The sequence below is a fragment of the Caloenas nicobarica genome, chromosome Z (genome assembly GCF_036013445.1).
Source record: "Caloenas nicobarica isolate bCalNic1 chromosome Z, bCalNic1.hap1, whole genome shotgun sequence".
NCBI classification, from domain to species: domain Eukaryota; kingdom Metazoa; phylum Chordata; class Aves; order Columbiformes; family Columbidae; genus Caloenas; species Caloenas nicobarica.
In genome coordinates this window covers 100,043,135-100,068,543 of record NC_088284.1, presented here as the reverse complement: position 1 = coordinate 100,068,543, position 25,409 = coordinate 100,043,135, and the positions used below count along the sequence as shown (strand labels likewise).

The following is a 25,409-nucleotide window of genomic DNA, read 5'->3' as shown; positions in this document are numbered from 1 at the left end:
TGAGTTTCAGAGTGGAAAACTTTGGCTTATCCATACATTTGGCCCGTGGAGTGGAAAATCCCAAATAGCCTGGCAGATTTACTCCGATACCTCCAATGCCCAGAAACTCCGCAGGCAATTTTCTGCCCCGCCAAGCAGCCAGTGGAGCCAGCAGGTTGAAGGCACAACCACCCCTGGTGCTGTGGGAGAGCAAGGGAACACCGAACAAGAAACACACAAAACTTGGAATTTATGTTAAAAAAAAAAAAAAAAAAAATTTATTTTGGAGGAGGATTTGAACATCGACATGCAGGTACAACATGAATAAAAATTATTGCACCGCTATTATGTGGCAATTGTTCAAGTTTCTAAAAACACAGAAATTCCACACTTTCTCTTATCTAGCTAAGTGCTGAGTGACACAGCTTGGCGGAGCCCAGCTCAGGAGGTGCTCTCACAGCCGCCTGGACATGGTAATCGAACACAACGTAAACACACACTTCTGTCAAATCTTCTACTAGAAGTACAGAATTATCCTTCACATCCAGTAAGAGAAAACCAGAGAAAGACTTTATCCTCCCCTCTTTGGAAAACAAAACAAAACAACGGCGAAAAAAGAAACCAACCAAAAAACTCCACACCTTAACGCAAGTGTGGCAACCAAAACCACTGGTCACTCCTACCCCTTCCCTGGCAAGCGCTCTTTAGTACGTTAGCAGCCAAAGGCCTCTGACATTCGGATCCAGGAGTGGCCGTTACAATGCTAAAGTCTAATATTTACAATAAATATCATCCATTTCTCTTAGTTTGCAACAGCAAGAGACAAAGGGAAAAATAACACTGAAATGAGGCACGGGGCAGGGACCAGCTTCAACGCCACCATCCCAAAACGGACGCAGAGCAGGAGACACATCCAAGCTGACAGAAGGAAACAGGGAAAACGAGGCAGGAAAGCAGCGTATTTGGATGGTTATATGCACGGCTCATTCACCAAACACACACCACACGCACACAACTTCTACCTCCCGCCTGTATGACCCAGGGGTATCTGTGGAGGCCACGTTCATGACTTGCTGAACGCTTCGCTCGGGTAACAGCGGTTGATCTCGTGCTGGGAAATGTGCTCTCACTCTTCAAACAGCTGTTCCAACATCTCCTTCCTCCCTGACACGTTTTGCAAGCTTATCTGAGAATGTATTTAAGCAATTCTTAGCAGAGCAAGGAATAAGACTCTGTGTTATCTACCTGGTTTATTATCCAAATTTTACACAAAAAGTCTTTTTGCCCAAACTTTTGGCTAAGGTGCACGATGTAAATTTGACGGAAGGTGTAATGGGAAGCTGGGGTGCCTGGCACACCAAGGAAAACTGCAGGACTGAATAGGAGCCGGGATACAGGGCTTCACTAGGATGCTTTCCTGGTAACGCTGCTTGGCTTTGGCTTCCAAAAAAACTGGCTTTTTAAAATTGCACTGAACACCTTCTGTACCGTAGCTATAATTAAAAAGGTGACTAAACATATACTTCACCTCTTCTTGGGCCAATTCAGGCAAAAGCAGCAGAAGCTGTGACATAGCAAGGTTTTTCACTCCTCTTTTCATGCCTAAGAAAGGAAAACTCTGCCATTCAGCACTGGAACCACCGGCTGCAAAGGGAGTCAGCGGTCAATATAGCTGGTACCTTCAGGGGTCCCATTCCAACCGGCGTGGGATGAGCCAGGTTACAAAGCCCTCGCTCTCCTAAGGGAGAGGTTGGGTCTCCCCTGAGGTTTCCCAAACGCAAAGCCCTTTTATGGATGCCCCAGGAGGATGCTCACAGAATGAGCTGTGTCACCACAAGGAGAAGGAGACGGGGACCTTCCACCCAGGGAACAGCCAGGTTGGATCACGTCCTCACCAGTCAATTTACACAGAGACCTCCCCCTCACCAAGGCTGGGTGCTCTTCTCGGGAGGTAAGCTTGAGGCTTGTCTTTGCAATTGCTACAGAGTCAAGATGCTGACTCAATTTTTCACTTTTCCTGACCATTTTATCCTATACCATACTGCCAATCGGACCTTGTTTCTCGTCAATTTTTTAGTAGATCAACCCGTCAGCGAGAGAACCAGCCAGATAAGTACCAGATCCTGCCAAGTCTGTTCCGTACTTGCTATTGCTCCAAATCAGCACAGAATGATGCTCATCAACAAGAGTGCTTTGAGAGGCTGGAGATACCCAGGACCCTGACAAGGCAGTGGAAATATTGCGGTTTGTAATTGCAAATCAAGTGCATACCAGTAACCTATAAATTCCAGGGAAAAGAGCAAAGAGACAGTGCAGCAAGGCCTGCTCTCAATACCATCACAGCAAGATTTAGTAACGTGTTATCTGGGAGCATCAATGCTTTGGTTAGTGTATTAACAACACCATACGTGTTCACACAGACGCACAGAGTAAACACTCATTTAAACATATTAAAAGAAAAAAAAAAAAGGTCAAACCAAAACTTGGTCCAGAAATGAAATCCAAGCAGCTAAGATCAAGTATATAATGAGAGGAAACAACAGTTATACGGAAAGAAGCAGGGCAAGATTCCAGAGCATTTTGTGATTTGTGGATTGAACTGCAATCAAGTTGAAAGAGACGGAGAAAATATATTCCTATATAAAAACAAATTTGCATCTAGGGAAAGCGAATCAAAAATTCGAGTCTGGAAAAGGCCAAGACAATGAAAAAGGCGGCGGTGTAACGAGATCAGACCGACAGAGGCAGGTTTTAGCTTGAAATACTGTTGCACGGTCATTCTGCTTCTAACAGAGTAAGCCAGTGAGCTGGACAGGAGACCTTGCAGGGGATCCGCAGGGAGACACACTCAGACAAGACGAGAATAAAAGCTGAGCACAATCTGGGACGAATGATGGGAGTGTTCATTGAGAGGAACCTTTAACTGGATGAAGAAATGGCTTACAGTGCTATAGGTATCACCACTCGACACATTTATTGGTGTATTATTATTGATCTACTCCTCAGCAAAGAGCACTGTTAAAAGCTATGTCTAAACCTAAGAGCAAAGAGTAATTTTTTAATGGAAAGTGACCTCAGCAGTAGAAATGATTTGGCTATCAAAGCTGAAATCTTAAAATATCACATGTGTTTTGAAGTCTGCTTGCAGCTTCTCCACAGAACTTGAGGAGTCGGAACTCTTCATAGGTTGGTTTTGTTTTTAAAACGGGCAGGTTCAGAAAACTCAGCAAGTTTCCCAAGCCCCAATTCAGAAATGTTAAGGAACACCTTAAAATCCCTACCTATTTAGACTCACCAAGAGAAGGAAAAGTCTCCAAAGGTCATTTATCATTGAGATAACTTTGCCCAAGACATACTGGAGAACACACGACTACAAATTTCACTACTTTAAAATCAACCTACAAGGCACCCCTTCCCCAGGGTCATTTATTCTGAGGCAGGGCAAGTTATGAATTGAAGCCAGAGAAAGGAAGATAAAAACATCACTAAAATTTTAAAAACAGAGGGAAAAGTTGCCATGTGTCCCATAAAGGATAAGTAAAAACAATCCCAAAAAAACCAGCTTACGGATTGGAGATTTCTCTTTCTGCTAATTTCATTGAAAAATACTTCTACTTGGTTTAAAGAGCAGACAGGGATGTCTCTGTCCGACCCCTCCAGCCAAGTCTCTTGCCTCTTGATGCTCTAAGGACTGTGAACGCACATGGTGATGATGAGGCCTTATTTCACCGAAGGGGATTTGTAGTTCCAGAATAACTTGTGGACAAGAGCGTCTCTTCTTCTACTTGTCAAAGGACACCAGGTTGTAAATTCAAAGAAAATACTTGAAATTTGTGAATTTCAATGGCATTTCAAAGAGAAGGTTGAAAAGCAGAGATTTTCAAGTAAGCTGCCTTTTTTGTACTTAGAATTTTTGGGATCTCAAATAAATGCACGATTAGAGAGAAGAGCACAACAGGCCCTAAACTCAGACAAAATAAAAGGTCTGGAAGGGAAAAAAACCAAAACAAAACAAACTATTTCTTAAGCCCTGCTTTAAAGATACCCTGTTCTAAAGAGACCTCAAACAGCAAGCATTACTGTGTACAAAAATAGAATAGCAAGGATGAAAAAACACAAAAAACAGTATGAAAAAAACCCTCCCAAAAATAGATGTACACAAGTTCTATTTTATATTAGTGTATATTACAAAATTCAAACATGCAGTCTCTATTTTGAACGTAGAGTGCTCCAGTCCATGTGTACCAGGGATGCTGCTATGTTTTCTTTATAGCACCATCATGTGTCAGGGGAAAGTCTTGTATTTGTAACTGACTTCCAACCTCTTTGCTTTTTCCTTGCACTGGAGTCCCTTCTTTCCAGGGCCTCGTGCTGCCCTCTGGCAGAGGAGAGGCTCTCAGAGCTGCTTGTCCCGGAGCGTGAGGCAGCTCTTTGGATGGAGTGGTTTTGCAGCTCCCTCCCAATGCTTCAGATGCTTTAGCACTGCAAAACGTTGCCTCCTTTTTTGCCACCACAGGACACGTTGCCTCCCAGGGCTTTGCCGAGTTTAACAACTCCACGCAGGATCCACTTTTTGTCATCACACTGTCCGTGCCAGATGGTTTGGCTTTCTCTTGACACGCTCCTGCTTGTGAAGGTTCCTGCCTTTTTTGTTTCAAATCTCTCTCCTCTTTACAGGAGGCAGCCAAATGCGGGGAATCCTTTCTCTTTTCCACCTCTCCGGAGCCAGAAATACTGAGCTTCAAAGGGCCCAGCATGCTCTGAGCTAGCGGCACTAACTGGGACACGGAGAGAGCTCTTTCGATGGCGCTGGGGACGAGCAGCGTGGAGGACACAGGACCCACTGGGCTCGTTTTGCTGGCAGGTGAAGCGCTGTCTGCCTGGGACGAGCTGGGTTGCTTCTCAGTACCAGGGCTTTTTTGGGATGTTTCACCGGTGCTTCCAGGAGACAGAGACGAGGAGCTGTGCTGTTCTGCAGGCTGAAGCGTCTCCTTAAGATCCTTCTCACTGCGATCCGCGGGGCTTACCGAGAGAGGAGCACTCACGCTTGCCGTGCACCATGAAGGCAGTGCCAGCAGAGGTTTGGAATCCTGTTTTTTCTGACTGCTTTCTGTTAGCAGAGGGTCTTTCAGGTCAACCTTATCACATGAGGCCCCTGAAGAGTCACCTTGTTCAAGTTCCAGGATTTTGATAGATGGGCATTGTATATGTTCTGTGTGATCTATTGTTTTTCGAGTACTTGCAGTTCTCCCTAGGTCTTTGATTACTTCAGAAGACTTGTCTTTTGGACCAAAACACTGGAAAGTTTTGTTTTCTGGCACTTTATGTTCCTTTGCAGTTGTTTCTGATCTTAGGAATGGCTTTTCTGAATTAGCTAATTTTTCTGGAGAAGTTCGTGGGAGGACCTCTGATGGGGAAGGGTGCACGCTGATTTGCAGTGGCTCTGAAACAGGCTTGGCTTGTTGATTATTTCCCTTCTGCAAATCCTCTGTACCTTTTGGATCTTCAGGTAGAAAGGCATCATCTTCAATACTGTCCTTGCTTTCCAATTTAGAGGAAAACTTATTATCCTCATTAAAAGAATCTGAGCCTTGGTCTCCACTGTCAGGGGGCTTGTCCAGTCTTCTCCCATCCTGACTATCTTCTGAACCATCATCTGTTTCATCTTCGGAAGAATCTACTTCTCTGATGGCCTCTTGCTTTTGCAGAGACTCCCTCCTCTCCACCCTGTCCTGTCGAATAGCGCCCAACTTCCGTGAACCTGGCTTCTGCAACATCCCTTTTTCCGCTAGCCCCAGTTTGCCACCAGTTGTTTCATTCACAGATTCTTGCAGGCTCTGGAGACTCGGATCCCTCTGTAGCATTTCCTTCTTAAATTCAGAGTGAGAGATATCCAAGCTATGCTTACGTGAGGAAGCCAGCTTCTTCTCAGAAGAGGACAGCGAGGCAGCCAGTTTCTCGGCTGACTGCACCCTCTTTAGCAAAGGAGACCTCGGGGGCTCAGCACTTTTGGGCCGAGAAATTTGTCTCACCAGTGGTGGAGAGGAGTGTAGTTTTACTGGAAAAGACTGAATAATACTGGAGCTGCCAACGGAGTGTCCTGGCAAAGGAGATGGGGAGCGCTGCGGTGATGTGGACTGTGGGGTTGGTGACGGAGTGTGAGCCAGGGGTGACAGAGGGATGTTTCCTGCAGATTTACGTCTTGGAGATCTGTACTGCCTTTGAAGCTTTGGTGCTAGTCCATGCAGAGAGCTGGGTCGGATGTGTCCAGAGCTGGCTGGAGAATTGGGAACACTGGAACTGGGAGAGCTGCTCTGAGAAGAATTGCCACCAACTTAAAAGAGGGGGAAAAAAAAAAAAGACAAAGGTGACTAATACATATTTGACCATTAAAACAAGTTTTTGAAAACAAGACAAAATGCCACATTACCACAAAGCACTGCAGTAATATTACAAGGTAACATTGCATGGCTTCTGATCGAAAATTCACTTCATTGTCACACAACACCAGAAAATAGTAAGAAATATTCTGCTATCAGAATGTTTTTTCTGCAAAAAACTCCAAGCAGGTAAAGCATGTGTTTCATTGCTATTCTCAGGATGCAAATCTCTTTATTCTGTCAACAGATTCAATTTTCAAATATGACTTTGCCACACTGTTTTGACTCTTTTTCTCTGAACTAATATAGAAAATGTGTCAAACTGCTGCAAAAGCATTGTAACTTACAATACGCATTTGCATCAAAGGATGCTGTAGTGCAGCAAACGCATTCTTAAAAGGTTGTATGGATTTTCATTTTTAAATGAATCAATGAACGAGAATGCATCCGTCCTTCAGGTAACTGACATCACAGCTCTCATGTTACTTCACAAACAGATCTACTACCCACTGCTGTGTATTTTACTTCAGAAATTAATCAATAAGCAAAAATCTCCAAGTTTTTTTTCTGTTTGTCTTTTTGTTTTGATTTGGTGTTTTTGTTTTGTTTCTTTTTTTACCTGAGTGTACAGACTCGGGAGTGGATCTGTAACTCTGCGTTGGCGACCGAGGAGACAGGTTGTGAGTTGGAGAGCCAGGCACACTTTCTCCAGAAGACAGAGAGCGGTTTAGTGAAGATAAACTCCGGCTGGTGTGAAGTAGCGATGCTTGTTTAGTGATCTTCCTCAATAAAGAACTCTTCTTCTTACTGCGGAAGAGTATTTAAAGTTGTTTACAAGCCTAAATGATTTGTTTACCTTTATCGGCACATTTCAGCCAATTTTATGGTACAGTTAAAGAGAAAGAAAAAAACCCCCAGAACCCAAAAAACTAAAGGGCGCACCTGCTGATATATATAATCTGCAAATTGCTTTCACAAGATTTCTTTTACATTATCTTAGTTATCATTTAATTTTCAAAAAGAAACATCAAAACAAACCTTTCCTGACCATCCTTGGTTTTGCTTTTTTTGTTCCTACGAGCCATCTTGGATTTGTAGCTGGCCTTTCGAGCTGGCCCAACTTTGATGGACGTGTTCTCAAACGGCGTCGTGGAGATGGACACTTTATTTCCACTCTGTCAGAAACAAGACACAGAGACATTGCTTAAAACGTGGCTGTTGGAAGCAGATCTGCAGGCTAAGCAGGCAGGCTGCTGGTTTATTGCTGCCTGCCATTTTGTAATCCTTTGTCAAACTCCGTTTCCTCCTTTGCATTTTCACCTATCATTTATTAAGGAATTGCTTGAGGGAGCCCTCTTTAGTCAGGCTTTCACAAATGATTAGCTCAGACCCCAGCTGGTAGGTAAAGCTTCCCAGAGCAGGGAGAACACAGCATCTGACCTCTCCCATTGAGATCCCAACTGCCTCAATTTAATACTTGTAATACTTGGAAACCTGAACAAAGTGATATTCTGTCAGCAATCCTATTCCCAGTGCTCTGACTGATGGCAGATGTGAGCATATTGGGCATCTATCATTATGAATCTGCAACACAGAGCATGGCTTGTCTCACTCATCTTAAAAAAAAATAATAAAAATCCTGATTGCTCCTCTATTTGCAATCCCAAAGACCTCTGTCTCCTGAAACAGTCCAAAACTTTGGGTTTTATTTCCATAAATGGATTCGGCTCAGAGGAGATATCAAAATGCAAGTCATTTAACTGGATAATTTTAAGATCAACCATTACAAAGCTACTTTCAAATACCACTAGGAATAATCCTTGAGAAAGCAGTATTAAGAGGTAATAACATTAGCACAGCCTAAAGGCAGAAAATAAAAGTAATTTGGAAAAATTTTAAAGTATTTGTTTCTTAAAGTGATGATTGAGGAAAGGTATACTTAAATCTTATCAACCTTTTTCTCTACTGCTGATAAAAATGTATCTGATGGGTCCTTATTTCTTAAACAAAATATCTGAATTCAGCTGAAATTACATAAGACAATTTTGGAGATTTAGGGATCAAGCTACAGCAATGCGTTTTCACAAAACAAAGACCAGGTGCTGTGTACATACTTGTATTCCAGGCAACGCCAATTAGATACCTGCAGCACTTTAAACAAGCTGTCTCATATTTTGCATATTACCTATTTTCTAAATTCTAGCAGTGCTGAGTCCTTACCTTCAGGATCAGCTCCACCACCTCTGTGTGCACCAGCCCATGGACCGGCTCCCCGTTGACATGGGTTATCAGATCCCCTTCACGCAGACCGGCTTCGTTCGCTGGACCACCTTCCTCCACGTGCTGCCAACGAGAAGGGGACGACTGATTTCAGAAGAGGAACGTACAGGATTGCTGGCCAGATCAGACTCAAAGCCCATCCATCTCATCTCTTGCTGCAGCCAGCAACAGCTGCTTCAAAGGAAGGTGAAAGAAACCACTGACTGGCACAGCCAAGCACAAAAATCTGTGCTCCTCCACTCCTCCCCAGCATCCTGCCAGTCTTCTCCCAGTGAAGATGGTTAAGCTGATCAAGAGACCAGCTCTTCCCAAAGCAAAAGGCTTAACACACTTCCAAAAATGTTCAGCATTTGGGAATGTTAACTAGATTCGCTTGATTTCCAGACAAGCATTCCATCTTCTTCTATTTCTTTGCCATCCCAAATCCAGCAGCCTTCCATGTACACGCTGGAATCCACAAAGGCCAAGAGACTTTTAAATAAGATTGTGCCATGTGTTTAGGGTGCCTACATGGCATCTCATCCCAAACAGAGTTTCTTTTGCCACTTTCCAACCTTTATTGACCTATACAACACACCTTCTCCCCGTCACTGTTCAAAAAGGTGAGCATCGTTTACAGTGAGGAAACAGATACGCTTGAGAATACTGCCACTCTCCCTTGAGCCAGAGAAGACTACAAATCATATCTTGGTAAACTCAGCATTTTTCAAGGAAAGCAGAGAGGAGCAAGGGAAAAAATGCAGCTTCAGATTGTTTTTCTAGCTGAGAATGAGTGTTAAATGATAACCAAAGCATATGAAGTCCAAATTGTCTCATGAACACAGAGATACAAAGAAAATAACAAACCACCTTTACCCTGGCTCCGCTCTCTCTAACTACACAATTCAAACAACACTGCTTCGGGGAATGGATCATTTCTAGAAGTTATAGACATCAACAAAAAAGGAACACAGAGATCAAGTACCAGAAGTAGTGGAAGGAAGAGATACAGACATGGAAACCAGCCCTTTGAGCACAGCACACAACTAAGCCAGGAGCCAAGTCCCCAGGCAATCGGCGTAGCAGCAGAGATGCTCTAAGGCTTGTAATCGAGTCCAAGCGACTGCTTGGAAAACCCCCGCAGACTGAACTGATCAGGAGCAGGTTATAATCACTAACACAGGTCTGAATAAATTAGCTATGACTGGCCCTCATGCAACAACCCCAATAAAGAGAAAGAGGGTATGTACACAGAAACATGCTTTAAAGTATGTGCTACAGGTGAAAGAAGGTGGATTTATGTAACCAGGGAAGAAAGAAGGAAAGGTTGTTGTGGCTCTGTGATGGGCTTGAAAACCTCTACAGGTAAAACCCAAAGTGCTGTAATTATGTAATTTTTAAAATTTCTTTTTAAAGGGTTTTCCCCCACCCCAAAAAGATAACTTTGGGTCCAAATAAGGAGAGAGAAGCAGGGTGGCAAATTATAGTTTATAAAGCTAAATCCCACAACCCTGGCTAAACGCACTTCTGGCCCCAAGGGTACTCTTTTTAGAAAAGCAGAGACATACCCAGACCATGTGATGCACAGTGTAGATATCACTGTCACCCATATAGACGCGAATGGCACGGAGAGTGAAACCGTATTTCTTTCCAGCCCGATGGATGATGATTGGTGGTTTCAGGTTTGCGATAGCAGGAGAAAAGTCGCGGCTGGGTGAGGAGTCCCTCGAAGATGGGTTGGAGGATAGAGAATGAGGTGACATTGGACTGGCCAATGGAGAACACGTGTGGTGATCTACAGTGATGACACAAAGGTGGGCAAAAATTAGGAAAACAGGTCTCCAAAAGAGAGAAAATTCTTGTTAGAGAACAGATAGGAAACCATCTTTCCCAATGTTCTTAAAGCTCCTGGTGTTCACCAGAGCTGGGTTTGCCTGCAGCTTCAACTAATTAATGCTTCAAAATACAAAAATCAGCAAAGTTTCCAAAATGCACATTTGGAGGTGTATATTTAATCCAGCAGCACTGTTCACCTGGGATTATGGTTGGATCACAGGGTTTACTTCTCTTTCAGGGATTTACAACCCATCATATACATTTGCTCTAGGCACAATCCTGGAACACCCCATTTTAACGTTATAATATATTACTCCCCTCCAAAAGATCAGATAGTCGATAGATCTTGGTGCAATTTACATGTTGATGCTGAGATAAATCAAAATCAGTTGGTATTAACACCGAAAAAAATTAGTAGGCAATCAGACAACAACTACATCTAGGCAGTTTTGGTAGTGTTTTAAATTCATGGGGGCAAAAATATTTAACCCTAAAAACCTGGGTACTGCAGGGACTTTGCAACTGAAAACCAACATCACAAGTGTATTTTAGAGTGTGTTTCCCAAAGGAACAGCCAAGGGCTGGGCTATCAGCTGAACCACCCTGACTCTGCTTGCTAGTGGAACGACATCCATTTTTAAAAATATAAAGCAAATACAGAACTCTCATTTTAAAGTGAAGCTGGTCAACATCGGTGAAATAAACCAAAGAGCAGGAATATTAAACACAGCTGTAAAAGGCAATCCCTAATCTATTAAGAAACACCTGCTGAATACCCAGCACATATTTACCTGGCAGATGAGAGCAGCTCTGGAAGAACCTTTGCTGGGTGATTAAATACATGTTTTTAAGAGATTTTCACGAGGGAATTTGTAGTTTGAAAAGCAACCAACACCCAATCCACAAGAAATGTAACGTGCATCACCCTGATGGTGCCAAGGAGGAGTCGCACGCCTGCCTCCAGCTCCCTGGCTGCGAGGGACGGGCATCGCTCTCCGGCAGGGTCTGCTGGGCTGGCTCTAGGAGTTACCACCCGGCATTAGGAATTGTCAAGGTCTGGCTCTGCTTGGAGACGGAGCCGGGCCAACCAGGTAAGTTTTTCAGAGTTGACTCACTTTGTGAATTTACTTCACACTATTGAATTCCTGACCACTCAATCTCAACCAAGTTATCTGGAGTTACTGAAACTTCCCGGTGCATGGATGCACTGGACACATTCAGCTCCCAAGCAGCGCCACGGTTAGCATCTGACCCCCCAAAAAATAGCACCTTGAGGGTTAAAATTGTTCTGCAACTCTACACCTCCTTGCTGCACCATTGTCTAGAGACCAGCTTGTGCTCCAGGAGCCAATTTAAACAAAACTAGGGAAAGAATACAGCCCAGCTGCCATTTGCAGAAGCTGCAGTCAGACCACACACACAATGCTCCTGTCTGTGGCAAAGCAATATTCATTATCCTGCTGAGTAGTAAATATTAAACCGATTGTAAAAGTTAGATCTCTCCCCTCCTGCCAGTGAGGGCATTATTCCAAAAGAGCGAAGGGGGAGGATCTGTCTGCAGACCTTTTGTTTAGTGCTTGCAGATTCTGACAATGCCTCACCCCTCATTTCTTACCTGAGGGAATCAGGAGAGACAAGGCAGTAGCGGATGCTGATTTAATCACTTTATTGACAGGTCTCGAGGTACGTTTCTCCCCTGATTCCCCAGAGAGCAACCTGTGTCGTGCCCGCCGCACTGCCAAATCGCTGATGGCTTTTGGAGTGGTAAAGTCTGGGCCTTCATTGCTATTACTGCGAGCGCGTGGATCAGAGAAATCTGCAGTGCTCCCAGCTACAGTTTAAATTAAAACAGATTAGAACCACAGGGAATTCCTAACAGTCTATTCCCCTACAGGCAAAATACATTAAATCAAAGTCATGTTTACATGAAGTCCAAGAGTAAATTTTCCTAAGAAGAAACCCCAGGGCTTGAATTTTTATTTACAGAAATGGTGTTATTCTGTATACAGAAAATTAACAGCTTCTGTTCTCTTGGAAAAGCTCACTAACGAAATCACGTTGCTCAGTAGCAGTTATGTGAATCCTAAAGCTGCGGTGCAGTTCTGCAGGCAAGCCATTTCAATGGGATCGTTCACAAATGAAAACAGGTTTATGGAAAGTGCTCCATTTTTACAACCAGCAAGAACTGTCAATCTTTAAGTTAAAACTGCCTGTAATAGAAGAACCAGGTTCTACTGGAGTTGCACATTAAAAAAGCCACTTTAAAAGACTACTAAGGTGTTAAAGTAAAAACGTGGATTGCAAAGACAACCCTAATTTGCACCCTTCTGTGCACCATTGCGATTCAGTCTTGAATTACTTAACCTGCTATAATTACATATAAAATGCAAAGTAATCTTGAAAATCAGACCAGGTATGCAACAATAGCAGATGCTGGGGGTGCTGTACTCAAGCTCTGTGCCTCAGTTCCCTATCTGATACCTTAAAGGGGAACTGTGAAAACGTATTAATTAGAATTTACAAGGTGCTCAGAAATGAAAGTGGTGAGCATCACAGCAAGTCCACAAGGGAAATTAATCATTCTGTCTTCAAAAGCAAATTGTAAGCAGCATGCAATAAATAAAGCCTAAGGGCCACATCTTGAACAATGAGGACAGAACAAAACATTGATCATCGTTATTTAAGTGGGCACCACTGCTCTGCATACTAAGTAAAGCAGAAAGTACCATGAAAATAAAAATTCAAAGCACCATTCCCATAGACCTCAGTGCCAGATGCCAGTTCAACAGCCACACAGTTTCAAATAAGGCTCCCAGACAATGAGGAAGCCAGAATCAGAGGCTGTGTGTGAAAAGGCTGTGAGATGCATTAGAGGAGCACTCCGAGACAGTGACAGGAATAAAACTATTTTCTTGCAGCTCCCTGCCTCTGCGATGGTATCCCTGAATCCCCATGCACTGGATTAAAGACTGCTCTAATGCCTTGGGCTGAGGGGTGCAGGCTGCCCAGGGAACCTTCATTTTTGCCTATTTCAACTTGTGGATACCAAAATTTGCAATGAAAGCATTCTTGCAATTTTTAATAGCATGTTTCTAGGCTTTTAGTATGAAATTGAGAAACTAAGGTTCTACTCCTAAACCTTTTCCCATGGGTTAACGGAATACGTGATGGCAGTACCAGGCCTCTTCTGGGAAGATGAGCCATAGAGGGGAATGTGACAATTTTGGAGGAATTTTCACAGACTGCATTGCAGAAGAGGAATCATGAGATGTGGGAATCTTTGGGTTTACTCTAGTCTGGAGGAAAATTTCCTCTAAAGCATTTCCACCTTCTGCTATCACTCCACCATCACATCTGCCCAGTGTCCTTCACCTTGTCTTCGTCCGGTCTTGCTGCCACTCTGATTCCTTGCTCAGTACCTGTTTCTTCTCCTTTCCACCCTCAGTGCATCCACAATTGCTTTGCCTGCGTGCTGTCTGTTACCCCCAGCTGCTTATTTGTTATTTTCTTACCCAGTTAGTCCTTGTTCTTGAATGCTACAGTCTAATTCTTCCCCTAAATATGCTTTCCTTCTCAAATATTATCTTGCTAATCTTCGATTCATCTTCCCCGCTCTCTTCCATTGGTCCATATTTTCTTTTTTTTCCTCTTTACTACTTCCCACCAGTTCCCAGCTCTGGCCTCCTCTGTTCTCAGAAGGCAGCTTCGCCCTCTGCCTTCCCGGTGCCCTGAAAGGGGCAGGAGCAGGAGCTGCTCTGGCACCCAGAGCTGCACTGCACCAGCCCAGGGCACCATCGCAGGGAAGGTCCAGCTCAGCCCCAGGATGGACAAAGCTGCTGAGAAGTCAAACACTGACTTCTAAGACTCACTCTACTAGACCTAGGCTGCACTTTTTAAGCCCTGCAACTTGGCTAAATTTCAGGATATTAGGCTGAGACAGCAAGTAGCAGGCCCCTGACACAAACCTTACTTCCCTAGCAAATTTCAAGTCTCTGCTCCAAACTAGAGCCTTTCAGATAAAAAAAAGTCAGAAGAAGCAGGAATCTTTTAGTATGGCTGAACACTCATATTCTCCAGCCCCAGCTCAGCAGTGATCTGCTCTAATGCTTAAAATAATGCTGCCTCAGGCACCCAGCAGTTGTAAGTAGGCATAGATCATGTGGGTCTCAAGCATGAAAACACCTTAATCAATTTGAAGTGAGACGACTGAAATAAAAGATGTAATTTTGAAGAGATTAAACCACCAATGTTATTATAAAGACAAGCACAGCCACAAGACTGTACTAAAATAACACTTAGCACGACACATTTGCATCATTTGGCATCCAAATCCACAGTTTTACAGAGTCAACAATTGCAAGCTAACACAGCTTTCTTGGGGCCATCATCACACCAAGCACATACCTGTCAGTGTCGAGGCGCTGCTGACGGCCGTGGAGGGGGTGGTGGGTCCAGCATCACCTTCCAGCTGCAACTCTTGCTCCACAGGCTGCTCTGGAATGGGGACGGGCAGCCCCTCCCGTGGCTGCACGGCGGATAAGAGCATCCCTTCGGACTGCGGCCTTTTGAGGACGGTTCCATCGTCCTCAGCGGAGATGGCAAAACGGGGCATGTCGAGAAGCCCCGAGCAGCGTCGGCGGACGGTCAAGGGCGGGCTGGAGTCACTCTCCGTGTGTGAGGATTCAGACATAGACAAGCGCTTACGTAATCTAAGAGAAAAAACGAGACAGAGCCCCTCAGTCAAGTTAGGGGGATAATGAACTTTAAAGAGAGAAAATAACACACAGATGCAACTCACACATCTGAATCCAATTTAAGGTGAGGTTAGGAGACAGAGCTATATCTTTAGGATTTAAAACAGCAAAGGCTTGGGGCATCACCTGAGTCTACATTCCCAGTACATTCCGTTGTTAAGCTTCTAAGAAAGGAAGGAATAAAACCAAATTCTGGGCATTCATATATTAAACTGACATTTTTATTACAACACGAGATTTTTTTTAACATTCTGAGCTTTAGAAACTTTGGACTTTCCTAATGGCTTCTCTAATTTGCGACAAATGGTAAAAGTCTGGCAACACCAGATTTTGGATTCACTGATGTTTAGGAAAAAAACTGTTGTTGGTACATCTCCATCATAAGTAGCCTTCCAATGAATTAAAGCTTTACTTACGGTTAGAATCCCTTTAAATTCAAGTATTTTCTACAAATTTAGGAGATGTTAGTATTTAATTAGATACACTTAAAGATTATATCACTTCTACACATTGATTTTCAGCTATTTATTCCACTCTTCAGGCTTCACCTGTGGAAATACTTCATGTGAAGCATTCCTGACCTAACACTGGTCACAGAAAGTTTTGGCACAGGTCGATCTTTCTCAAATGCTACGAGAAACCAAAAGACACGGTTCTAGAGAACTTACATTTCAGGAGACCCAATCACCCAGCTGCGGTCTCGACTCTTCAAGCCACCAAGGCTGTCTAGTCGGTCATCTTTTTCTTCACTCAGACTACGTTTGGTTGGTGGTGGAGTCTTCCTCTCTTCGTGGATAGAAAGACGTTCCATGCTGCTGTACACCTACATAGAGCAAAAGATACTTCAGTAGGGAGAAAACAAACCTGCATGGCCTTTTCTGATCAAGGGGCACTATCTCTTCTCAAAATGGAAGATCTTCCCCAAAAGCATGAACTTGGCAATGTTATTTGACTAAATAACACAGTGCAGATATGACATGCTCAAAGCATGCCAGGGAGGAAAGAAAAAAGGCAAGCTTCAGAAACATGAAACCTGCTTTTCTACAACAGCACCCAACATCTCCCTGAAAAAAGTCCAACACACCATGGAAATACTTTTGAAAACACTTTATTTTTGGTTTTAAAAATTCTCAAATCTAAGAGCAGATATTGCTAAAGCAGACTCCGTAAGTCTTGAAGGCTGGCATCTGGATCTTGAAATCTTACTGCACAAATTCAATTCAGTGATAGGCATCATGCTCGTGACCCCATTTCATTATCATGAGTTTATCAGCATTGCCCCAACCTTCTTTCAGAACAAAAAAGTCCTGCCCTCCTCAAGGAATCTACTATAATGCTGACAGCTTAATGAAAGTGCCTTTCTTCGTTTTACAGCCGTCTTTAAATAATTAAATGATTAAGCAAAAAAATCCATCCTTTTAAAACTACACTTGACTGTGGACGTAATTTACATAAGAAGAGATTAATGAAAATAATGTTATTAAAAATTCAGAGCATCAACAAGATAACTATTAATAAATCATATGGCTGAATTGTCAGACAAGAATTTCAAAATCTAATGAGTCTTTTATGCCTCCCACATTACAAATACTGTATAATTTTCCAGGTCTTAAAATAAATTCATTAAAAGTGAACTTTTTCTCTTTGTGGCAAAAACACTGAACCCTACAGAAAAGCTTCAGTCTCACAGATGAATAATACTCTTGGTGAGAAAAGGCAGAAAAAAGAAACCCTTATGTACTCATGAGAACTTTCAAAACCCCCAACTAATCCTCAGGTTCAATTTTAAACATACTTTTGGTGATGCAAATCAGTAGCAAGTCCATAAAATTAATGGTAACTGTTACTTAAGTCCAGCTGAGGACAAAGAACAAAAAACTAGTGCTTCAGAACTGACTTCAGCAGTGGAAATCTGAAGGAACTGTCATGAAAAACTGAAATATCTTTCAAAGGCCTGAAGTAAAATTCCTACTCTCATCTCATTAAGAAGAAGGAGATATTGTTCACAGAGCAGGCAGACCTCAAAACAGCATTTATTCTCCCTTCTGCCCCTCCCCAACATACTTTATTTTATCCAAGCTAACGGTGGAGTGCCACTACTTTGAAATGTCAGGAAATCCAACTTTTTATTCCATATAATGTGAAAAAGAATGAGAGACATGCAGAGACCTGAATCCAGGAAGTGCGGCCAGAGGGGATCTCCTCAGGGCTTCCTGCCCTTTTCCTACCTCAAAGCAGAACCTTCTCCCTTGTAACACCTCACAGATGCTTCTCCAACCTGCTCCTAAAAGCCCACCAGCAACAGAAATTCTACAAATTCCCCACGCAACCCATGCCAGTGCTTAATTATTGTTCAACACTGGAAAATTCTTCTTATCTCATCTACCCTATACCTTCTTTGTGCCCATGATTTCATGTCAGATCTGGCTAGAACAGGAAAACCAATGTATCTGTTCCTTCTAGCAGTTATATATTTGGAAACACATTAGGTTTTCTGGTTTGTAGATCTCAGATCATTCTTGTTGTTTTCCTCTGGACTGTCTTTTACTGGTCCATGTTTATTTTAAAGAACATTGCCCAGAACAGGACCGAGTACCCCAGCTAAGGGCTTCCCACTGCTAAGCAGATGGAAGGGATTTCTTCACTTGCCTTGCAGAAAATATTCATGCTCGCCCAGCACCATAACTGGCTTTTTGCTTCAATAATTTGGCACATCTAACTCATGATGCACTATATGCCCAGATCCTTCTTTTTGACACTGTTACTTTTTGTTCGTCAGGCTGTGTTTGGGACAATGAACAGCAGAGGTGTAAACTTCACCTGGGCTCTTACTGCTTGGGATCCCTTTGATTTTAGACCATTATTTCAAAATGTCAGAATCAGTTTTCATCCTAATACCATCTTGTCACCTGCTAGAAGACCCTTTCAAAATGACACTGTTCAAAGCAAATAAGCTTTGGACACTCCCTATACCAGCATCCAAGTCATTACTAAAAACATCAAACTGCATGGAATGCAGGAGGGATCTCTGCAGTACCCCGTGTATTAGTGAAACATCAAGAAATACCACATCCCATTCTCCAATTACTCTTGCACTCACCTTCTAAGAGGCCATAAACTATCACAGAATAAACAACATACAGAGTTTTTTTTCTTTCCTCAGTGAATACTAAACACTCTGTGACTCCCACACATAATCTGCATTATTAAAATCTGCCCCATAGAAAGCAATAAAACTGTGTTCCTCTCTAGATTTTTTCTTTCAACAAGCTAGCGTGTTCCTACCTTGCTGAACCTTGGCGAGCACGAGGAAAACTGCCGAATTTCCACATGATCATCATCATTAGTGTCCTCCTCTTCTTCCGAATCCAGGTGGTGATACCGTTCCGAACGGGCTGTCAACAAGACGCAGAACATTTTATCAGTGTGGGGAGTGTTCGTAACTCACACCTCAAGCAGCACATGCTCACACACAGTCATTGAACCAATTCCTACTTGTCTGCTTACAAAGAACTTTCATAGACCATGAAGGGTATTTTCCTTAATACTGAAACACACCCAGCTAGTTTGGCTCATCCTGTACAATTAACAGTGAAGAATACCTTCTTCCTATTGAACTTATATTCAGCTATATTATATTCTAAAAGCAGCTGATACTCTAATCCTGCAGACCCTTCATGGTAGGGATATTTCTTGCCTATGGCAAACTATCATATGGAAGGAAACATGGAAACAATTCACTGTCCCAGTTTCCAATAAACAGCTTTATGATTGTACAAAGTCTGTCCTGCATACATACACACAAGCCTTCTTTAAAAAATAAAATATTTACCCCCCCCCAAAATATTTCCTCTTCTGCCTTCTACAACTAGAAAAAGGATTAGATTTTGTGAAAGAAAATGGGCAAGTAGCCAATATGCAAAGCTATTTTTAATGCAAAAAATCTAAACTGCCTCCAAAGAGATTTTGTGCTTTGAGATTTGCAGCACTGTATTTCTAAGCCAGCCACATTGGATATTGTGGGGCGGGCGTTAATAACTTTGGCTACGGAAAGCTGATAGCTACACTGAGCCAAATTTGCTGTACTGTATCAGCCAGAAAGCTACTTTCATAAATTCTAAATTTTTCTGCATTAGGATTTATAACAGTAATGCCAACTCTCATCAGTGTCTATGCGACATATTTCCTGACATGAGAATTGCAGCCTTTATAAAGGACCCACATCAAAGTCACCCTGATAACCTGCTAAGCATGTCTGGGCACTTGGGGAGTTTGCCATCATTCCTACAGTGATTTGCACCACTGAAGGTAACGTGGTGCTTTTACCAACCAGGATCCGCTCATGGCTGCACTGCTCCTCTCCCAGTCACTGGCCCAATTCAGGGAGCAGTGGTCAAGTTCAATGTCCAATAAGTCCAGTTAGTGGTGAGAACACACCGCCTCAGTTTCTACACCAGTGTTGTACCAATACAACCTCCGTACATGCAAAACACACCTCTGTCCCCTCTGCACAGCTTGACTCAAATTGCTCACTGCAGCGAGTACATGGAGATTTCTCAATCTCTCACTGTCCATCCAAGCCCTAACCTAAAAGCCTCTTCCCCAAACTGGAAGAGCACTCTCTAAATAGAATTGCTGCTTTTGCTGCGTGGAATCTGAGGGGCTGGAGGCAAAGGCTGTTCGCTCCCTCCCTTCATCCTGAGCAAAGCATTGGAGTGGAGCAAAATGTGCTTCATATGGCGTCAGCGAGTCCCATGGTCCTGGGAGGAGGAGGCTGGAGGAGATTCCCTTGAAGGAGGGCAGAAATATCCATAGCTCGGGGAACTGAAACAGCCCAGTATCATCCTGTGCTGCAGCTGTAGTGTGGGAAAGACCCACCTGAGCAGTGACAAGCCCAAGCCCTTTCCACCTGCTCAGCTCCCCAAGTCAAATGAGAAAAGCTGGGGGCAGAGGCTCTGGGGAAAGACCTCTCCATCCCCCACACGACACTCCTCCCTTCTCTCACCAACTGTCTGGTGCTTATCTGGAAACACCAGGAATCTTACACAGCACTGATACCATGGCAGTTCCCAGACATGTATACACACCAGATAGGCACTTCATATCTCATTAGAGTTAATAATACTGAAATAAGGCGATACACTTGCAGTAAAAGTAATTTCAATCACTCTAAATCTCTAAAGAATTTTTGCTACATACTTGTCTTCAAGGTTTAGGGTTTGTTTAAAAAAAAAAAAAATCTATTGGCTGAAAACGGTCACTAAGGAAAGATAATGTTGCTCAAAAAGTCAAGGAAGTTGGATTTACCAAATGCTTTGGAGGTACTGTAACGAATCCAGCATCACAACTGCAGCACCTCTCAGCACAGGGCCATGGCTGGCAGGACCACAGGCACCGGTGAAAGGCAAATTGACTCAGCAGTAACATTTTTTTCAATTCAAATACATTTGCTTTTGAAGAAACCTTACAGGGCATTCAAAAGAAACTTTTTAAAGCAATTTCCATCAAGTGGCAAGTGTTTCATTCAATTTCTAACAATGACTTATCTCTAACAGTTTCAAAAATGAAGTATGCACAAATAATATGATACTGTTTAGGTTGAATCTTTAGTCTTACTGTCAAAATAGCTTGTGTCATCCTCAGATTCCAACTGTGGGATGAATTCAGCTTTCTGCCGAAGTAATCCATTCCAGTCCAAATCTTTAAAGAACCGATGCTGTTTCACTTCAAAGGCACTACCTGAAATAAGCGTCTTTTATTGCAGAGTATTTCTTTCAGCATTTGCATAGCGAGAAAAACAAACCCTAAAAATATCAAAAGCCTAAGAGAATGTACCTGAGGATGTTTAAGCCAGACATTTTCCAGAAATTTTGAGAAACGACTTATCCTTTTACCAAAGTGGTGAGGCAGGGTAAAATCTGAACAAGATTTCCTCCTTCCCACCTCCTCTTCCTGTTCAATGACAACACATGACTACACAGGCTGGAAGACAGCATCTGCTGTTACATTCTACTGCAAGTTGCAACATTAAGTACTAATTAACTTCTTAATTTAAAATTTCCGAACTCTAAATACCATCATCTTCATAGCTGAATAAAGAGAGCAAGCTCAGGAACGTACTTTGCATGTGAGTGGCTCCACTGTCATGAATAAACTCATTCATGTGCTTAAAACAAGGCAGGAGCTTATGCATCTTCCTGAATGCGTATCTTTTGTTACGTACCTCAGAAGCTTGGGTACCCAGAAGGAAAAACTAAAGATTATCTGTCTACTGGTATATGCATTTTTTTTCAAATGAAATTAATATTCATAAAAGATGCTACTGTCTTTTTAAAAAAGAGGACAGCAGAGGAAAAGAGATAAAAGGTTTACTGAGTGCCAGTGGCACTATGAGATGCCAAGTGGAACAGCAGTCTCAGCATTACAGGTATATAAGAAATTTAAAAAAAAAAAAAAATCAGTCTATCAACTCATTTTATAAGGCAAGAAACTCTACAGCTTTTCCATGACAGCAACATCTTTCACGTACCTGAATTTGAAGTAAAGAAGAACATGTGAAAACCATCTGATATCATTATTAATTCATGATCTATTCATCACTCTTGTGTGCACATGTGTTAAGTCTGCTGAATACATGTGCCTTTTGGAATTGTTAATACATATGAGGTTTTATTTTATCCTTAAAGCATAGTTTCCAATTGAAAATCCAAAATTAACCAAACTAATCAAATCAATGAGACAACCTGTGCTGTGAAGTTGCAGTGTTGCGCAAATTATTTTAAAACAAGAGTGTAGCTAGACATTATTTATGGTTATTTATTCGCAGCAAATGGGAAGTGTCGGCTTGTAAAACTTTAAGTCTGACATTATAAGACAGAAAGATTGACATACACAGCTGACTTTGGAAAAGAGATTATCAGACTTTGTTGTATGTTTGGAGAATTCTACAGTACAGGCCTCTAGGAATGGGAAAGTTTTCATTTATTTTATTACGTCCAGGAGTTCACATCCATGTAGGGGCTTAAGCCCCTAGCGAAAGAAAACTTCAAAGAAATCTGATTATACACTGTTCTAACGGAGACACAACCCTCAAGGCTTTAACGGAACAGCACAAATTTAAGAAGTTATGTTGCCAAGATGACAGTGTCTCTTTCTTGTTTCTCAAACAAGACAAATATCTGTCTGGCTTATGTACAATGTACACTAATTCTCAGAGCTTCATCACACAAGGTTCTTAAATCCAGTATAAACTGTTTTCCAGCTCGAAGTGAGCATTTTTCAACATGGGTGGGTGTGCAGCACTGGCAAGGAAGCTTCTTTTCTGCTTCTGGTTAGTACTCTCCTGTGCACAAGGTTCCTACCTGTTCCCATTCTTTCCAGAGGATTTTGGCGGAGAAGCTTAGAAATGAGGTCCTGGGCATCTGGTGGCAGGGCATCATCACCTTCTGGCCAGGCAATTTCATCTGGGGACAAAAAGAGACTTGACATTTTCTACCAGCTTCGCACCCAATTTGAATAACTGTTCACATTCCTGTACCGTAAAATACAGCGTTCACTATTGCCCCAGAACTGTAAATACCTTCAATTCAGCAGCTTGCATATTTAATATAATTCAAGCATTGACATTTTCCAAAATGCATAAAATTCAGCGTCAGCTAAAGCTGCTGTCAATACAGACAGTGCTTGTGGAGAAAAAAAGCACTAAGAACCCTATTAATAAGGTATGAAATGGGACTTCCATGACAATCCATAAACAATGACACTGGCGATACTGCGGCTGTATCTCGTGCCTGCACATTCCACGCTCGTTATACTTGGAACAGAGAGAACAATTCACAGGTAACGATTTCATGCATCATATTTAGTTCTTTGCTGAAATTCGCTTTTTACAAAGAACATTCTGCCAAGTGTGTTAAAAATTTACTGTTTCAGAAAGCATTCCCAATAGGAAATGTTTTCACTGGCATATTCACTAAGAGAACACAAAGCAATCATTTGTCCAACTCCAAGCCGGAGAGAGGTTTAAAAAGCCACAAGACATGAAGGTACCGAGTACAACAGCTTCAATGTGTTTTGCTTAGAATGTCCTTTGTATTTCATTTATACAATAGTTATTAATTGACTGACATTTGCACCTAAGGAAGCAATGACCAAAATCAGACTAAATTAGACCAGTTGGCGGCTGCTCCTTTCATATTCTCCATTATTTAAGTTAAAAGAAGAGAACAGAAAAATCCCCAAATATTCTTCCCCAATCCCACAAAGATTTGCATGACTCCCACACCACTCACAATGGCAGAACTATCTAGCAAGACATTAAGCAACTCAACAACTTCCAATAGCTGGAATCAGACGGATGCTACTTTGACAAAGAAATACATTTTTAAATTAAACCCCATTATTTTACACCTAGTCCTTCCTGACTAAACTGTGGATCCTCAGTATTTTCAGTTTTACTTCACAGCACACTTTGAAACCTCTTCAGAGGCAGAACAGAAACATACCACTGATCACTTGTCCAAACAGCTCCTCCGGTGTGTCCCCAAAGAAAGGAACGCAGCCGACCAGAAACTCGTACAGGATAATTCCCATGGCCCACCAGTCCACGGGCTTCCCATAGCCCTGGCGCAGAATCACTTCTGGGGCGATGTATTCCGGAGTCCCACAGACCTCAAGAGAAATACACAAGAAAGCAATAAACTTACAAATTCCCAAGTTCACATCGAAGCTTATTATTGTATGTTTTTTTCTTTTTGCCCTCAGAGCTTTTCAATGAAGTCATTAATGTTTTGCCACTAACCACTTCAAGCTGTGAACTGCTTCCATGGAGCAACAGTCCATATTTGAGGAACACGTCACCTGCATAGAAATGCTATCATGTACTATGAAATGTTCCTAGTGTGGACATGCCAGCTAAGTAGTTCTCTGGTGCATTTGTAGTAAGGCATATGGGAAAAATGCATATTCTGTGTGTATAGGTCTGTCTGCTTGATGGATGTCTGCTGGCACAGCTATAGCTATCAGGAACCGAGTTCTGACAAACCTCTCACATCCCTGTGCTAGCAGAATTTAGTTTCACAGATGCAGAATTAGCAGCACAGCATGATTACACGCTCCAGCATTTAAACTTGGGAGGTACAGCTGGCACAGGCAATGGCGAAGGAAATCACGTTGGAAGATCCAGGTTGCCTCGGGCTTAGAAGCAGCAACTATAACCAAATAGCTGTAAAAAATAAAACACTGCAAAGTACAGGACCAGGATCTAGTGACCAAAGAGAGTTCCTGCTAGAAAAAACATTGTTACTTAGAAGCAAAGGAAGAAAATACCACAGGATGATTATGAACTAACACTTGGCACAGCTAAAAAAGAAAATCCAGCTGCAATCCTAGGTATTTTCAGAAGAGAGAAATATTTTTTAATCCCATTATACAAGGCACTGGTGAGACTGTACCCAGAACAGTACAGTTCCTGTCAACTATGCCCAGGAGATATGAACTCAAGTTGATAGAGCTGCATGGAAGAGCTATTCATTCATCAAAGGAAAAATCTATCTTGTTATCTGGAAGAACTTAGCTGGTTAAGCCCAGCAAAATGAAGGCTAAGGAGAAAAATGACCCTTAGTAAATATAATGGGGATAAAAAAAAAATCAATGTTGAAGCCATCAGACAGAAAAAAAAAAAAAAAAAAAGAGAAACATACAGGAACCTGCCATGAACTTTCCAAGCACCAGAAGGGGGAGACCGTGGAACAACCTTCCAGCAAAATCGGTGTTACATCCCTAAACCAACTTCTGTTCACACCCGCGCTGCTGCCTGGGCCACATTTTCAATACCCAAAACAAAGAGCTGAAGTGCATCACTCCAAAGCAAGAAATTGAAATGACGAACAATACCAATTCATGCACAAACATGAGAATGGACTTGTATCTTTTCCTCTCATTCTACAACACACGGCACAGTGTCAAGGCAGAGAGGGAACGCTACAAACTCTGATTTTATCCCAAAGAGTCCTGCATCTGATCCTAAATCAGCAGACAAAATTTTTCAGCTTACCTGCTTGTCCAGGAATTCCCTGGTATCCTTCTCAATGTGTCCCTCATAAAGATTAGTTGTAAGACTCATTAACCCAATTTTAGACAGTCCAAAGTCTGTTAGTTTAATGTGACCCATGGAAGTTATCAGGAGACTAGAAGAAAGAGA

General features: G+C 42.3%; 1 protein-coding gene across 9 annotated transcripts in view; it reads right to left on the bottom strand.

Annotated features, from left to right (window-relative positions):
• Positions 1–269: 269 nt before the first annotated feature.
• MAST2 (microtubule associated serine/threonine kinase 2) overlaps positions 270–25,409 on the bottom strand; it is a 190,092-nt gene continuing 164,952 nt past the window's right edge. For all 9 annotated transcript variants that reach the window (XM_065657739.1, XM_065657740.1, XM_065657741.1 and 6 more), the window contains 13 exons: positions 25,263–25,395; positions 23,713–23,878; positions 22,570–22,671; positions 20,825–20,947; positions 18,494–18,603; positions 15,877–16,031; positions 14,859–15,163; positions 12,070–12,285; positions 10,187–10,413; positions 8,580–8,702; positions 7,398–7,534; positions 6,979–7,166; positions 270–6,313 (listed from right to left, as the gene is read on the bottom strand). In XM_065657739.1, the coding sequence (XP_065513811.1) occupies positions 4,236–6,313; positions 6,979–7,166; positions 7,398–7,534; positions 8,580–8,702; positions 10,187–10,413; positions 12,070–12,285; positions 14,859–15,163; positions 15,877–16,031; positions 18,494–18,603; positions 20,825–20,947; positions 22,570–22,671; positions 23,713–23,878; positions 25,263–25,395 (4,063 nt within the window). In that variant the 3' untranslated portion in view covers positions 270–4,235. The remainder of the gene's footprint in view (positions 6,314–6,978; positions 7,167–7,397; positions 7,535–8,579; positions 8,703–10,186; positions 10,414–12,069; positions 12,286–14,858; positions 15,164–15,876; positions 16,032–18,493; positions 18,604–20,824; positions 20,948–22,569; positions 22,672–23,712; positions 23,879–25,262; positions 25,396–25,409) is intronic.